Here is a 14,466-nt window from a genome sequence, read left to right on the forward strand (position 1 = left end):
GTATGTGACCGTTGGAGCAGCTTGGCTAAATGGTGCTTTTGGTAAGGGGGCAAGGGCAGGACAGGTTGCAGTTACAAAAACCAGAGGAAAGTTCCATATGGCTGTCTCAAACTTGCAAGATTGCAGATGATTCAACTCTGTGTTCTGTTTTCTGGTTTCATAGCAGTAATTGCATATGTTCTTCCAATCTCAAACTGGGTTTTCCAGTTAAGATTGAGGGGGAGTATTAAGGGTACAAGTCAATAATATAGTTAGAAAATAGTTAGCAAGTTTGTTAGTATTTGGTTAGAGTTGTTAAGCTTACTAGTATAAAAACATTGTGTGTAATTGTGTAATATTCATTCTTCAGTCAATACAAATCATATTTCTCTCTCTCTAAGGTCTATGTGTTCATCCCTCTTCATCTTCCTTCTTGATTTTCTCTTCAATTCCCAAACATTTCAATGTAGTTAACAATACTATCCTTAACAAACTCAACCACTTGTTAATCTGTCCCACCTAGGAATATTTGCAGTAGCCTCTTTAACCATTTTCACGAGCCTTGACTGTGTACAAGATCAGTGAAACATTTATTAACTGGATGACTGATGAATGACTAGTACATCTAATGGCAAAACAAGCATGCGAACTCCAGTTATCAGAATTGTTTGGGCAAAGATTTCTCTAGAGAAAGCTCTTGGACCTTAGCACAGTGCCCTAAGGGATTGTCACTTTAGATGTGTAGTCGGGCTCTTTCTTGTTGATTTGCTACAAGAAGAGAACAAAATTAGTTTTGAAAGGTGCCTTTGTGGGGCCTTAGGTGTAGGCCTTGAGGCTCAAAATCAAAACTAACTAAGTGCTAGGTGTGTCACTACTATCTCAGTATAGTAGATATAAAACAAGTGTGTTTTAAGTTGATTACTTGCGCCATAAGTTACTTAAACTTCTTGCTATCAAAGGATTGTCATGGATAGGTTAAGTCCACATTAAGTTCTTTTTCTTGCCTTGTGAAAAATGACTTTTAGTTCATAGTCTTGTATGTTCGAATGAAAGGAGTCTAGAGCCCCTTAAGTTACTTGTTTGGTTCCATATTACATTTAATGAAAACATATCCATCAAGCTAACCAGATCCAGATGCAAATGAGAGTCTTAAAATAGAAAAATAGGTGGAAATAACTTGAATACATGTTGGAGAATGCATTAAACAATAGATCTACTAATTCAGAAAACAAACAAAGAGCTACGGGTAAGATTTCACCTTGTCTAGCAAGGTTGAACTTCTTGCAGTCATTTCTCTTTGAATTTACAGGGTTTGTATGCTAAAAAGGGATGGATGGCAAACAAGTTTACACGAGGGAATCAATACTACAACACTAAGGGAGGTAGCAGAGCTTTTATTCTAGACAAGAGATAGCTTTTTTCAGAGAACTATTACTAAAAAGGACTGAATCTGGATTGATTTCAGCTTTTGGATGCAAATCTAGCTTGAGAGCAGAGTTTGTATATTTGTTTGTTTGGTTGGTTGAATGTCATTGACTCTGGGGCCTATTTTTCCTTTTATAGACAATTTGGCCTAACTGCTGTAGCTTTTGCTCTTGCCCGAAAACACTTAGAGGGTAGTGAGTCATAAACTTTTTACTAACAATGCCAATGGAAAGTATTCTTTGGCTGGTAGTAGGTTAGTCTCCATTACTTGTCATTTCAATTATAGATACGTGGCTTGTATAATGGCTGAAAAAGCTTCAATTTGCTCTTGGGCTTGATGCTGGGCTTTGGGCAAATCTCCTTTTTAGTTGGGATCCTTAGGTTTTCCTTCATTAAGGCCCAATATTCAAATATTAACCTAAACAATACCCATTTTAATAATTGTTGAGTATGCAAATCGAGGTGTTAATGATGATTAAACAGCCGCCGCATGCCTTTACTCGAGACTTGCACCATTCAAAGCAACCGTACGTTTTAACAAAACCTTTGCACTAACCCACGAATTCCAACGTTAATTAACTGAATTACTATATAATCTTTAGTTAACCCCTCGACCAAATACCTTAGCAACTCCAAACCTTTGAATTTCCAAGTTTCCCAGATTTTCTCATAACTCTCGTACTCTATGCTCCTTCTTGCTTCTTACCTTCAAATTTCTTCTATCATTTCTAAAATCATCCAATGGCACCCAAGGTTGCTCGGACTCAATCTTCCTGCGAACAGGTGAAGGCCTTAACACTATGCGCTGCTTGCTTAACGGCTTTCATCGCCTTCCGGCTGGCCTTCATACCTCACTTTTCTTTGAAAAGGGAAGAGTATACTCATTGGGACCTGCATGGGCTTCTCAGGTCCCCATTGCTGTGGAAAATAACATGCCTAAGGCAAATTGGTTCACCCCAAACCCATTTTTGGTCGAAGCTCGTATTTTTTCCTCTAAATGTTTTACCCATCGACGAGGATTTCCTTTGATGAATAATGAAGCTTGGGTGAAGTGGGTAAATGAGCTCAAGCCCACCTTCAAGAAGAAATGGATGAACAACGGCATATACAGGCTAATTATGTTGTCTAAGACTACTGTAATTACCAAGCCTAAACTGTTGACCATGACTCTTCTCTTCTGGAATTCGGGCATCAATACTTTTGACTTCAGGATGGGCCCCATGTCCCTGACCATTCTCGACATGGCTCAAGTCTTTGGGCTAAGGCCCTCGGGCAGAGTCGTAGATGTCACTCATGACTGGTCTCCCCCTTTTCGCCTGATTGCTGAGAGCTCGGGCACATCTGATCCCTTAACTCAGTTAGACTACAACTCTTCGAACTTCAAGAGTTATGGGACTTCCTTCACGGGTTTTATCCTGTTTGTCAAGAAGAATTTTGGCCCGACATCCTCCAATGCTAACATAGATCAGGAGCATATGTATTTTCTATTATACTGGCTCAACAAGCATGTCTTCCCCAACAAATCCAAAGAAGTAAAAGTTGAGTGGATCCCTCCGGTGGAAGCTCTTCATAATTTTGATGACGTGGCCAAATGGGCCTCTTTCTCTTTACTCATCTCTACCATCTCATCTTTGAAATAACCAAGGGTAAACCATTTGAATCCAATCTCAATTGACCAACCTGGATGGTTCAGTTGTGGTTGCAGTGGTTCTTCCCTGAACTTCGGGCATCAAATCTAGAATTCCTAGAAGGTGTTGCTCCTGCCCGCATCTTAGCTGAGGCCTTTCCCACTAACCATTCTACATTTGCCTGCCTTTACTTCTTCAGAGTCTGCAGGACACAGGCAGACTTAGAGTGGGGAGCTTTAGTGTAACATCCCACATGAACTAACAAAGAGGGGGTAATGTGCCTTATATGTACATGCTCCTCTCCCTATAGCACGAGGCCTTTTGGGAACTCACTGGCTTCGGGTTCCATAGGAACTTTGAAGTTAAGCGAGTTCGGACGAGAGCAATCCTAGGATGGATGACCCATTGGGAAGTTCTTGTGTTAGTTCCCAGAAACAAAACCGTGAGGGCGTGGCCAGGGCCCAAAGTGGACAATATTATGCTACAGCGGAGTCGAGATTGGGATGTGACATAATGGTATTAGAGCCACTCTGCCATGTGGTGCGAGTGTGTCAACCAGGATGTCAGGCCCCTAAGGGGGTGGATTGTAACATCCCACATCGACCAACGGAGAAATGGTGATATGCCTTATATGTACATGCTGCTTTCCTTATAGCACGAGGCCTTTTGGGAACTCACTGGCTTCGGGTTCCATCAAAACTCCGACGTTAAGCGAGTTCGGGTAAGAGCAATCCTATGATTGGTAACCCATTGGGAAGTTCTCGTGTGAGTTCCCAGAAACAAAACTGTGAGGGCGTGGTCGGGGCCCAAAGCAGACAATATTGTGCTACGATGGAGTTGAGACTGGGATGTGACATTCAGTTCTTAGAAGGTATCTTTGGTTTTTCGACCAAACTTTCGGAGAAGACGCCATCCCCTTTTGCAAAGAAAAAATTTATCAGCTGCATCTAGTCAAAAGGATCTGGCATGAGGAGTCTGCAGTGATCGATATGAGTGCAGGCTGGAGTTTACCACCCCAATTTCTGCGCTAGAAGGTTGGGGTTTAGACAAGCCATCCCGATGCCCTTCTTCGACTATGTTCATTGCGGCACCTCATATCGTCTCCGTTCACCACAAGAAGCCATCTTTGGAGCTGCTCGACGCAGTCTGGAAGTTATGAGCAAAATTGCCCAAAAGCCCATGGTTTTAAACTTTGAATGCACCTTATCATTATCTTTTTGGTGGGAAGCAAAGTGGACCAAAAAGTATGGAGGGGATTCACCAGAAGAACCAACTTCTCATAATAGGTACCTTTTCTTCGGGCAACTCTTAATTAAATCCTATCCCAGCTCAAGTGAGCTCGAGAATTAGAAAGAGATGATTCACCAGAAGAACTAACTTCTCCTAATAGGTACCTTTTATTCTTTTAACTTTGTATTTATGACATTTTTATCATCCTGCCCTCTTCTAATATCTTTCTTGGTTATTTTGAACTTGTAGCTCAAGGTAACACTGAAGAAGTGGATGTTGGGCTAAATGAAGAGGCTGAGAACGCCTTTGTACTCCAAGAAGCTGCAGCCGAGGCTGCGTGGCAAGGCATTGGAAATGGAGACATCTTTGAACTTTTTGGAGAGTCGGAGGTTGAGGCTAAGCCTGAAGTGGAGGTTCGGGCTACTTGGCGGACAAGAACAACCATGGTAGAGACTTCAGAGTCCTAGCCCGACGAGTGACCTCGAGTTCAACTCTCCATATTAGGTTCGCGAGCAACTCCCACGAAGAAAAGAACTCGAGCTTAGTCATCTAAATCCTCCAAGTCTTTTGCTTCTATAGCTGAGGCGGGTAGGAAAAAACAGAAAGCTTCCAGTAAGTGAACATTGTTTCTCCTGTTTAGTTGTAGTTTTAAATTCTTCTGGAGTGTGAACTGATATTTTCTCTTTTATCTTGTCACCAGGGCCTCAAGTAACAAAGAAGCCCACTTTTGAATCAAGGGAAGAACCATTGGGTGCGGAGATGGACCCGAAGGCTAAGAATCTTCTTGATACCACCCTTGAAGAGCTGGAGGTATGACTTGCATCTCAAGTCACTCCTTCAAAGTTTTTGTTTTTGTTTTCTCTTTTTTATTTATTTTTATTATTATTGACTCTTTGCCCGATTGCCTGAAATAGGGTATAAGAGAAGAAAAGAACTCTCTGCCTGAGGCCTCTTAACCCCCAGCCTGAACGGCACACGCTTCTCCTCCTAGGGCAAAATCTTCCAAGATATACTTTTCTCACCCTTGGTTTAAAATTTGTAACTTTATTACTTTGGAAGCTAATGATTGACTTTTGCTTCTTTGTAAGCCAAGGTTGGGGAACCTGGGTATTCGATCGAGCAAGGCTCAACTCCCAAGTCTTCCATTCCTCCTTCTGCATTGGTGGTGACTCCAACTTCTCAATTTAATCCAACTACTAGGGAGATACTACACTTTGTAGAGGATAACAGCAACTCAGTGAGTATTCTATCTTGATATTTTACGCTTAAAGCCCTCTCCTTCTCTTATACTTATCTTCTTTTTATTCTTCCTAGTCTTCCCCAGTGCAAGAGTCTTATCTATCAGCAGCAACTGCGTTTTGGGACCCTATAGGTGACTAACCCACGGGCTTTTCCTCAAACAGCAGCAACTTTAGAGGAGCTTCCTCCTCCTATTCAAGATCTTGCTCAGGTATAGAAGTACTTTTACTTTTCTTTTATTTTCTTCATACGCTAGTAATTGACATTTGCCCTATTTCCTTGATAGTTATAGGTCTCCGGTGAGGGCTCAGGCATCATCCATTCTTCTCAAGTAAGTGACAATGATCCCCTTCAACCATCAATGGAAACAACTCCTCCTCCACCTTCTTCCAAGGCTCCAGGCTCAACTCAGGTATATCAATTCCTTCTCTAGCTCTCTCTAATCTTGTTCCAAGGCTTCATTCTTGACTTGTGTTTTTTTTTTGTAACAGGGTTCTAGAGAAAGTTCGGGCAAATCTCCTCCGCTCTTGGTGTGCAAGGCAGATATTCCAAGGCTTCCCTCGGCTTCTGGGGTCATGGGAATTCCCATTCATTGGCCAAAGAAGAAAGTCAAAATTGTTGCACCACTTCCATTCCTGATCCTGTTCTTAAGATCCTTCATTCTCTGCCAACTGAGTTAGCCTCTTCTTTTACTGCTGAAGATGTTGGAGAGATGCCCCCACCTTTGACATCTACTCATTTAGCAACATCATTGCCTGAGCTGGTCAAGAAGTTTGAGCAGATCAAGACCAAGCTGCAGTCTCCTCCACCTTCTTTCGAGTCTCCTCTTCTCCAAAATGCTCGTCAAATCTTCAAGGATTGGATGAAGAGGGACTTCATTGCTTCCTTCAGTCTTAAGATCCTTCATCATGTTGAGAAGGCACTTACCGAGCTTTAAAAGCTCGGTTATTATCAAAGGCTCAATACAAGTCTTTTATCAGTTTTTTTGAGAATCTCTGGGCACTGAGGGATCAACATCAAAAGGCGGAGCGGGTATCCAATAGAGTTAAATTCTTCCAAGAAAAACACACGAAGACATCAGCCACACTCCAATAGTTGGTGGAGGAATGATCGGTTATGGAAGATAAGATCGTAGTGGTTGATTCAGAGATTCAGAGATTGGAGGAGTAGTTTTCTTTGCTGAAGGCTGAGAAGATGACCTTAACCAACCATCTTTTCAAGAAAGTAGAAGAGATGGAGAAGATTTCTCAGGAAGTTAACGACTCAAAAACCCAACTTGCTAATAGCAACATGTATCTAGGAGAACCAGGTAGAATTTTCACCATTATACAAACCTATTATTCTAGGATAGTTGCCTTGGCCGAAGATGCAAAGTTGTTAAGCTAGGATCTTTTGTAATCTTTTTTATGAAATGAAATGTGTAACATCCCACATCACTTAGGGAAGTGGATCCTCTAAGCCTTATATGTACATGCCCATCTTCATTAGAACGAGGCCTTTTGGGAGCTCATTGGCTTCGAGTTCCATCAGAACTCCGAAGTTAAGCGAGTCTAGCTCTGATACCAAATTGTCACATCTCAACCCAGGCTCCACCACATCCCGGGTTGGACTCCGTCGTAGCACGATATTGTTTGCTTTGGGCCCCGACCATGCCTTCACTGTTTTGTTTCTGGGAACTCACATGAGAAGTGGGTCACCCATCATAGGATTGCTCTCACGCGAACTCGCTTAACTTCGGAGTTCCGATGAACTCCGAAGCCAATGAGTTCCCAAAAGGCCTCGTGCTAATGAGAGATAGGAATATACATAAAAGACTTACATGATCCTCACCCCTGGTGATGTGGGATGTTACAAAATGAATCTTTTTTTTCATCTTTATCTTGTCTTACCTTCCTTTGAATTTTAACTGTAGTAACCTAACTCCAACATTTCTTAACTTGCTTAAATCTCCTCAATATAACAATCTTTTTCATCCCATAAAGTTGGATGATATTTCTTTAAAAACTTAGCATTAACTGGATGTAATTGCAAGTTCCCCTCCAAATCTGCCAAGTAAAATCCTCCATTCTCCAACAGTTGGTTAATAATGAAAGAACCTTCCCAAGTAGGGCTCCACTTCCCAAAGCCCCTAACTTGAGCTCCTAAGGGCAAAATTGCCTTCCACACTAATTCTCCTTCCTTGAAGGTCTTCAATTTCACTTTCTTGTTGTATGCTCGGGCAATAGCTCTCTTCCTTTCTTAAATTTTATTTAAAGCTTCAATTTTGGTTACATCTAGATCTTTAACTCCTTGACATATAGCTTGAATGTATTCTTCACTGTGTAGCTCAAACTGGTTTTGAATTCTAACAGAACTTACATTAATCTCCATAGGGAGTACTGGCGTCTTGCCCAAAGGTTAGGGCGTAAGGAGTAGTTCCAATTCCTACCCTCTTGGAGGTTCTATAAGCCCATAAAGTGCCTCCTAACTTCTCATGCCATTTCTCTGGACTATCTACCACCATTCTCTAAATAATATTTACCACGACCTTGTTGCTGGCTTTTGCTTGACCATTTGATTAGGGGTAGTAAGGACTAGATTAGATCATCTTTATCTTGAACTTACTTGCAAATTCTTCTACTTATTTTGAAATAAAAGATGGCCCGCAGTTTGTAACAATTGTTTCAGGCACCCTATATCTGTGTAAGATCTTCGTTTCAATGAACTTTTTGACAACAATTGAGGTGATAGTTTTCACAACTAAAGCTTCCACCCATTTGGTGAAGTAATTCGTGGCCATTATTATGAATGTGTGTCCTTTGCTAGAAGCTGGGTAAATTTGCCCGATGAAGTCCATTGCCCATCCTCTAAAGGGCTAAGGTTTGACCACAGGGTTCAAGGGTACTGAGGGCATATGTTAGAGAGGTCTATGTCTTTCACACTCCTCACATCCTCGGGCATAGGCCTTGCAGTCTTTCTATATGTCAGGCCAGAAGTAGCCATATCTACTAAGCAACCACCTTATCTTAGTTCTAGCTTTATGTGCACCACAGATTCCTTCATGTACTTCAACCATCACTCTCATTGACTCTTCTTGGCCTAAGCATTTTAACAAAAGTCCATCTGGAGTTTTTCTTAGTAGGTTCCCTTCCCACAACAAATATTTAGTTGCTTGTTGCCTATTCTTCTTACTTGTGGGGAAAAAAATGATCTTTCAAGTATTGAGTAATAGATGATCTCCAGTCTTCTACCTCTGGCCCCTTTATCAAGGATAGAAGAGAGATTTCTTCTTTGTGCTTCCACCTCTACCTCGAATCTTCTTTCTTGGATATGTGCTCCAAAAGCCAACTACCCCATCTCATTAGCCATTACATTTGACTCTCTAGAAATATAGCTGACTGATATTTCAGTGCCCTAATAGCTTAACAATTGAGTGGCTGTTAAGTAATAACCGGCCATGGTGATATGCTTGCACTTGTATTCTCCATTCAACTGATTGACGACTAGCTCTGAATTACCAAAGACCTCAACTTCAGTTGCCCCCAACTCTATCAAGATTTCTAAGCCAATTATCAATGCTTCATACTCTGCTCGATTATTGGTAGTATCTTGATAATCCAGGAGAAAAGAATAATAATGGTGAACACCTTTAGGATCAATGATGACAATGCCAGCCCCAGCAACATTTTGAGTGCAAGATCCATCAAAATACAATCTCCAAGGAGTGATCCAGAGACTAGCTATCCTCTTTATTTCTTGCTGGATCCACTCTTCTTTGCCCGATAAGGCTTTACTTGGGAGGATCCACATACTAGCCATCTCTAGAGTTCCTGAAATGTTGATAAGTTCATCATGCGATTCTTGGTGCTCGGCAAAGAATTCTGCAATTCCTTGTCCCTTGATCGCTCTTTGAGGCACATATAGAAGACTGAACTCTGATAGTGTTATAATCCATTTTCCAATCCTTCTAGTTAGCATTGGTTTTGACAGCATGTATTTGATCACATCAGTCTTGGCAATAATGTGGATGTGGCAAGGCAACATGTAATGCCTTAACTTGCAGACAGTGAAGTATAGGGCCAAACACAACCTTTCCACTGGGTATATCTTATTTCTACCTCAGTAAGGATTCTATTGAGGTAGTAAATTGCTTACTCTTTCCCACCTTCATTATTTTAAGCCAACAAGCTACACATTAACTTTTCAGAGGTAGAAATATAAAGCTTTAAAGGCTTCCCTCTTTGAGGTGGCATAAGCACTGGTGCAGAGGTCAAGTAAGCCTTTATCTTGTCAAAGGCTTCTTGGTGTGGTGGGCCCCACTCAAACTCTTCTTTGTCTTTCAATCTTAACAGAGGAGTTAGCGGCCGAATCTTACCTGCCAAGTTAGCAATGAATCTCCTCAAGAAGTTAATTTTCCCTAATAGCCTCTGTAGTTGTACCTTATTAGTAAGAGGAAGTGATTCCATTATTGCCCGAGCTTTATTTTTGTCAACCTCCACCCCTTTTTGATGAATGAGGAATCCCAAAAAGTTACCTGATTTTACCCCAAAAACACATTTCTTAGGATTCATTTTCAACTTATGGATCTTCATTCTTGTTAAGGCTTGTCTGAGGTCTACTAGGTGCTATTCTTCAGTTTTAAACTTCACCACGATGTCATCAATGTTTAATTCCATGCTATGGCCAATCAAGTCATGAAAAATGGCATTCATAACTCTCTGATAGGTTACGCCATCATTTTTAAACCCAAATGACATTACCAAATATTCATATGCTCCAACATGGCATGGGCACCTAAAAGCTGTTTATGTATATCTTCTTTAGCCATTTTTATCTGATTATAACCAGCATTTCTATCCATGAAAGATAGGACTTTATGTTTTGCAACTACATCTATGGATAGGTTAGCCATAGGCATGGGATACTCATCTTTAGGCGTGGCTCCATTAATGTTTCTATAGTCAACACAACATCGAACTGCATTAGTTATAACTTTTAATAGAAGTACAATGTTCGCCAATCACTCAACATACTTGGCAGGCCTAATAAATCTAGCTTTTACTAGCATTTTAATCTCTTCTTTGACTTTTTCTTCGATCTTTTTTGACATTCTTCATGGTGCTTGCTTCACAAATTTATATCCTTTCTTAATAGTACTAAGGTTGAATCTAAACCTAGCATCTTAGTGTAATGCTAAGCAAAACAGTCTTTAAACTCATGCAGAAGATTAACTATCTTTGCCCGATCTCTAACTTCCAACAGGCCACTGATCTGTATAAGCCTTGGATATTCCTTAGTTCCCAAATCCATGGTCTTTAAAGGGTCTTGTATTTCTAGTGGTGGCTTGTCAAGTTCTGCACACAAAAATTCGACTAGCTCAAGACTCTGGGGGTATATCCTCTGGCCAATCCAAGTCATATATACATTCAGTCATTTGTATGGTTGCTTTCAACTCCTTTCCAAAAAACTCTTCTTCACCCCTGTTTTGGCTACTTGAAGATTTTTCCTTCCATTTCTCTTCTTATTTGGCTGAGCTCTCCCTTTCTTGTTTTTTTTTTCTCTCTTCCTCTCTTTCTCTCTCATACACCAATTGTCTTTTGATTAAGGACCTGACTGCAACTACTTGGTCATTTCTTCTTTGTTTTGACATTATTGGTTGGGCAGTCGTTCTATGAGCTTTTGGGCCATCACCTTAGTTGGGCAGCCGTTCTCATCAGCTCCTAAGCATTGGAAAATCCCAATACTGGGATTATAGAAACTAGCTTTTGCAACATTGGCTGTAGGAGGGAATGGCCGCGACTTGGCCTCTACCATTTCCCAAAATCCTGGTCCCATAATCCATTCTTTGTGGTAAACAACTACTTGATAATGCAAGGTGGATGGTCTAAAGAGACTCTGATGAATCCAATCGTTACCAAGCAAAGCTCCATAAGTAGAACTATTGTCCACCATAAAGAAAGCTAACATGATTTACTTGGAACCCAGGTCAACCTCCAAAAGCAATATCCTATAAGTTCTGGTAATGGCTCCAAAAAAGCTAGAGACTGTCAAGTCAGTAGGAATAAGATTTTCTTCACTTCTTCCTAACTTTTTCATTTGTTTTAATGGTATTACATTGATCGCAGCTCCTCCATCAATCAAAACCCTCTTGAAAGGTACTCTCTCCAAATGAGCAGCTACACATATGGGCTTGAGATGGTTAACTAGGGCCAAACTTGGGTAGCTGAAGACCATTTTATCTGAATATACCCTCTCAGGCTCTTTCTTTGCAAGCTCGGGCAAACCTATTTTGCCTAATTCTCCTCTTCCTAATTTTTCAACACTAACATGTGCCATCATAAGTTCTGTTGTCAAGTAATCACCTTCCATCATGGCAGGTTGATCAGGCTTGGCGCAAAGCGTGGCAGATAAAACATATGTCATGTTTACGTGGAAGTTGCTAGGTTCATATAAATCTTCATTCTTCCCCTTAATGTGGTCTATGAATTCATCTAACCAAGCTTGTGCTTCTTTTGGCAACATTAGCTCAGGCAACTTTTCTTCCCGAGTTATACCAAAGTCCTGCACCTGCTCTAGGATTTCACAAAGAGTATCAACCAACATAGGTGAGGGCATTCTCCTTTCAGGCGAGATAGTTCCAAAACATATTGGTTTTGGACTCCATTTTGGGGTTGGCATCATTACCATATCCTCTTGAGCTCTCCTCAAGATTCTGCATTTTCCCGGATAAGGGCTTTGTGGCACATGATCTCCTTATCCTTCAGTCTTGCTATTAGCTATCTCTACCTCTTTTTTGCTTCTCTGAAGTTGATTTTTTCCCCAATGAGGTACTTTTTTTCAAACTTCACATTTTCAGAGGTTTTTGATGTAACAGGAACTTTTAGTGAGTTCATATGACCTTTGTGTTGCCTCTAGACTCTCCTAATCATAGAAGCTCCTATTTCCTTAACAGGCCTCCCATCCTTTTTAACTATGTACCATTTCTGCCCGAGTCGGGTATAATCCTTCTTAGTGACTGGGGATACTATATTCTTTGTTCTTCCCTTCATCCTGACATCACTACCTTCATATCTTGGTTGGGGAGGCCTAACCTCCACCCATTTTAGTATTTTGGCTTCTTTATCTACCACTTTTTCCAAGGTTTCATGATTGTTGAATACCTCGGACAAGTTTTTTGGTTCAAAATCCCCTCCTAATCTTTAGAAAAGATTCTTGGAGGTCTTTTTCTCAGCTGCCCACATGATACTTCTGCGGGCTTCTTGTTCTTCTCTTCTTCTGATCAGATCTTGATCAATAATAGCTCTTGATGCTGTTACTTCTAACTCACATTTACATTGGCACTTGCTACACAACACCAACCCTTTAACTATGGCTGCTTTGGGTTTCTCAGGCAACTTGATAGCTCATTCTGTAGGCTTGTCAACTTGCCTCTTTTCTGCTTTCACTTCCCAAGTAGCTTTTCCTTTCCCTTTTTCAGCCCAAGTTAGGTTGATCATGTTTATTGGGGCTTCTGGGAAGGGATCCGTATCAATCATCATATTAGCATGGGGTTTCTTTAAGAGCAACTTCCCCTTGACTATGAGGTCTTGTAACCTATCCCTGAACTGGACACATTTAGTTATATAATGGTTGAAGGTATAGTGTAGCTTGCAATACTTATTTCCTTTTAATTCTTCTGGCTTAGGCATCTTCTTGGTGCTATCGGGCATAATTACTCTTGCCTGCACCAACTTTTCAGATATTTCTGAGGCCTTGGTTAAATAAAAAAATAGCTTTGGTATTCATGGGGTTTCATAAGGACAAATCCACCATCATTCATCACCACCTTTTGATCTGTGACTGGATGGACTAAACCCTTTATTGTTAAAGGTTTGAAAGGGGTGTTCATCTCTATTGCACACATCTCAATTCCCTCTCCTCCACAACCAATACTCTCTTCTGGATCTGCTTCTTCAAACTTTACTTAGTGAATCACAACTTCATTTTTGTAGAAAGGAGGCATCTTAGATGAGTGTTTCACTTGTTGTTCCTCAATTAACAGCTTGACATACTTTGTGGCAGCAATTACCAATTCTTGCAACTCATTGAACTGTACATCATAAAACTTTTTCCTCAAAGGTAGCCTCAATGCCTTATGAGCAATGGATATAAGTTGGGCATGATTGATAGGGAATTAACGCCTCATCCTTGTCTTTCTAAACCTCATCATGAAATCTTCTATAGACTCATGCTCATATTGCTTCACCTTTACTAGATCATTGATAGTCATCTCGGGATCCACCTTATAAAACTGTTCATGAAAAGCCATCTCCATTTGCCCCTAATTACCAATAGAATTGAGGGGCAACAAGGAATACCACTAAGATGCTAAGCCAACCAACGAGTTCCAAAACAATCTTAACTTATAGTTAGGATTATCTTTAAACACCACACAATGGTTAGAGAACTTGAAAATGTGATCTCTAGAGGACACACTGCCATCTTCTCCACTAAAAGTGGGAAATGCGGGCATCTTGAAGTTGAGGGGAAAAAAATTCTGCTCATCAATATACTCGGGATATGGCTTCCGGTAGGTGATCCTAAACAGTAGGCAAGCTTGAGGTTGAGCATTCTGGATTATCATCCTTCTTAGTTCAGCTAACTCTTCTCTGAGTTACTGGTTGGCTGTATTATTAGGTGGGGTATGAGGAGGTTCCCACTTTGGGCTACGATTATTGCTCGAGAAAGTTTATTTTTTAGTTCGGGCTTCCTCCATTTGGCCCCTCCTCCCTTATTAGCCAATGGTGGTGGCCTATAAAGGGGAGGTTTGTCCATAGTTGTGAACTCACCCTTCCAACTGGGTTCTCCGATTAATTGGGTCATCACATACTTCTTTCTTTCTTACCCGCTCTGCCTCCTACTATGTAGTGAAAATAATAGGGGGTCAGGCAAGTCTATTTCCAGGATCTCTTCCAATACTGGCTGATTAACTCTAGATCCTTCCTTA

At 40.9% G+C, this 14,466-nt stretch overlaps 1 protein-coding gene across 1 annotated transcript; it reads right to left on the reverse strand.

The window, feature by feature from the left end:
• Positions 1-8,894: 8,894 nt before the first annotated feature.
• On the reverse strand, positions 8,895-9,524 carry LOC139189494 (uncharacterized). Its single transcript, XM_070808452.1, has one exon. It carries the CDS (start codon positions 9,522-9,524, stop codon positions 8,895-8,897), a length of 630 nt encoding a protein of 209 aa, XP_070664553.1.
• Positions 9,525-14,466: the final 4,942 nt, after the last annotated feature.

Source organism: Malus domestica, chromosome 11 (assembly GCF_042453785.1).
Source record: "Malus domestica chromosome 11, GDT2T_hap1".
NCBI lineage: Eukaryota > Viridiplantae > Streptophyta > Magnoliopsida > Rosales > Rosaceae > Malus > Malus domestica.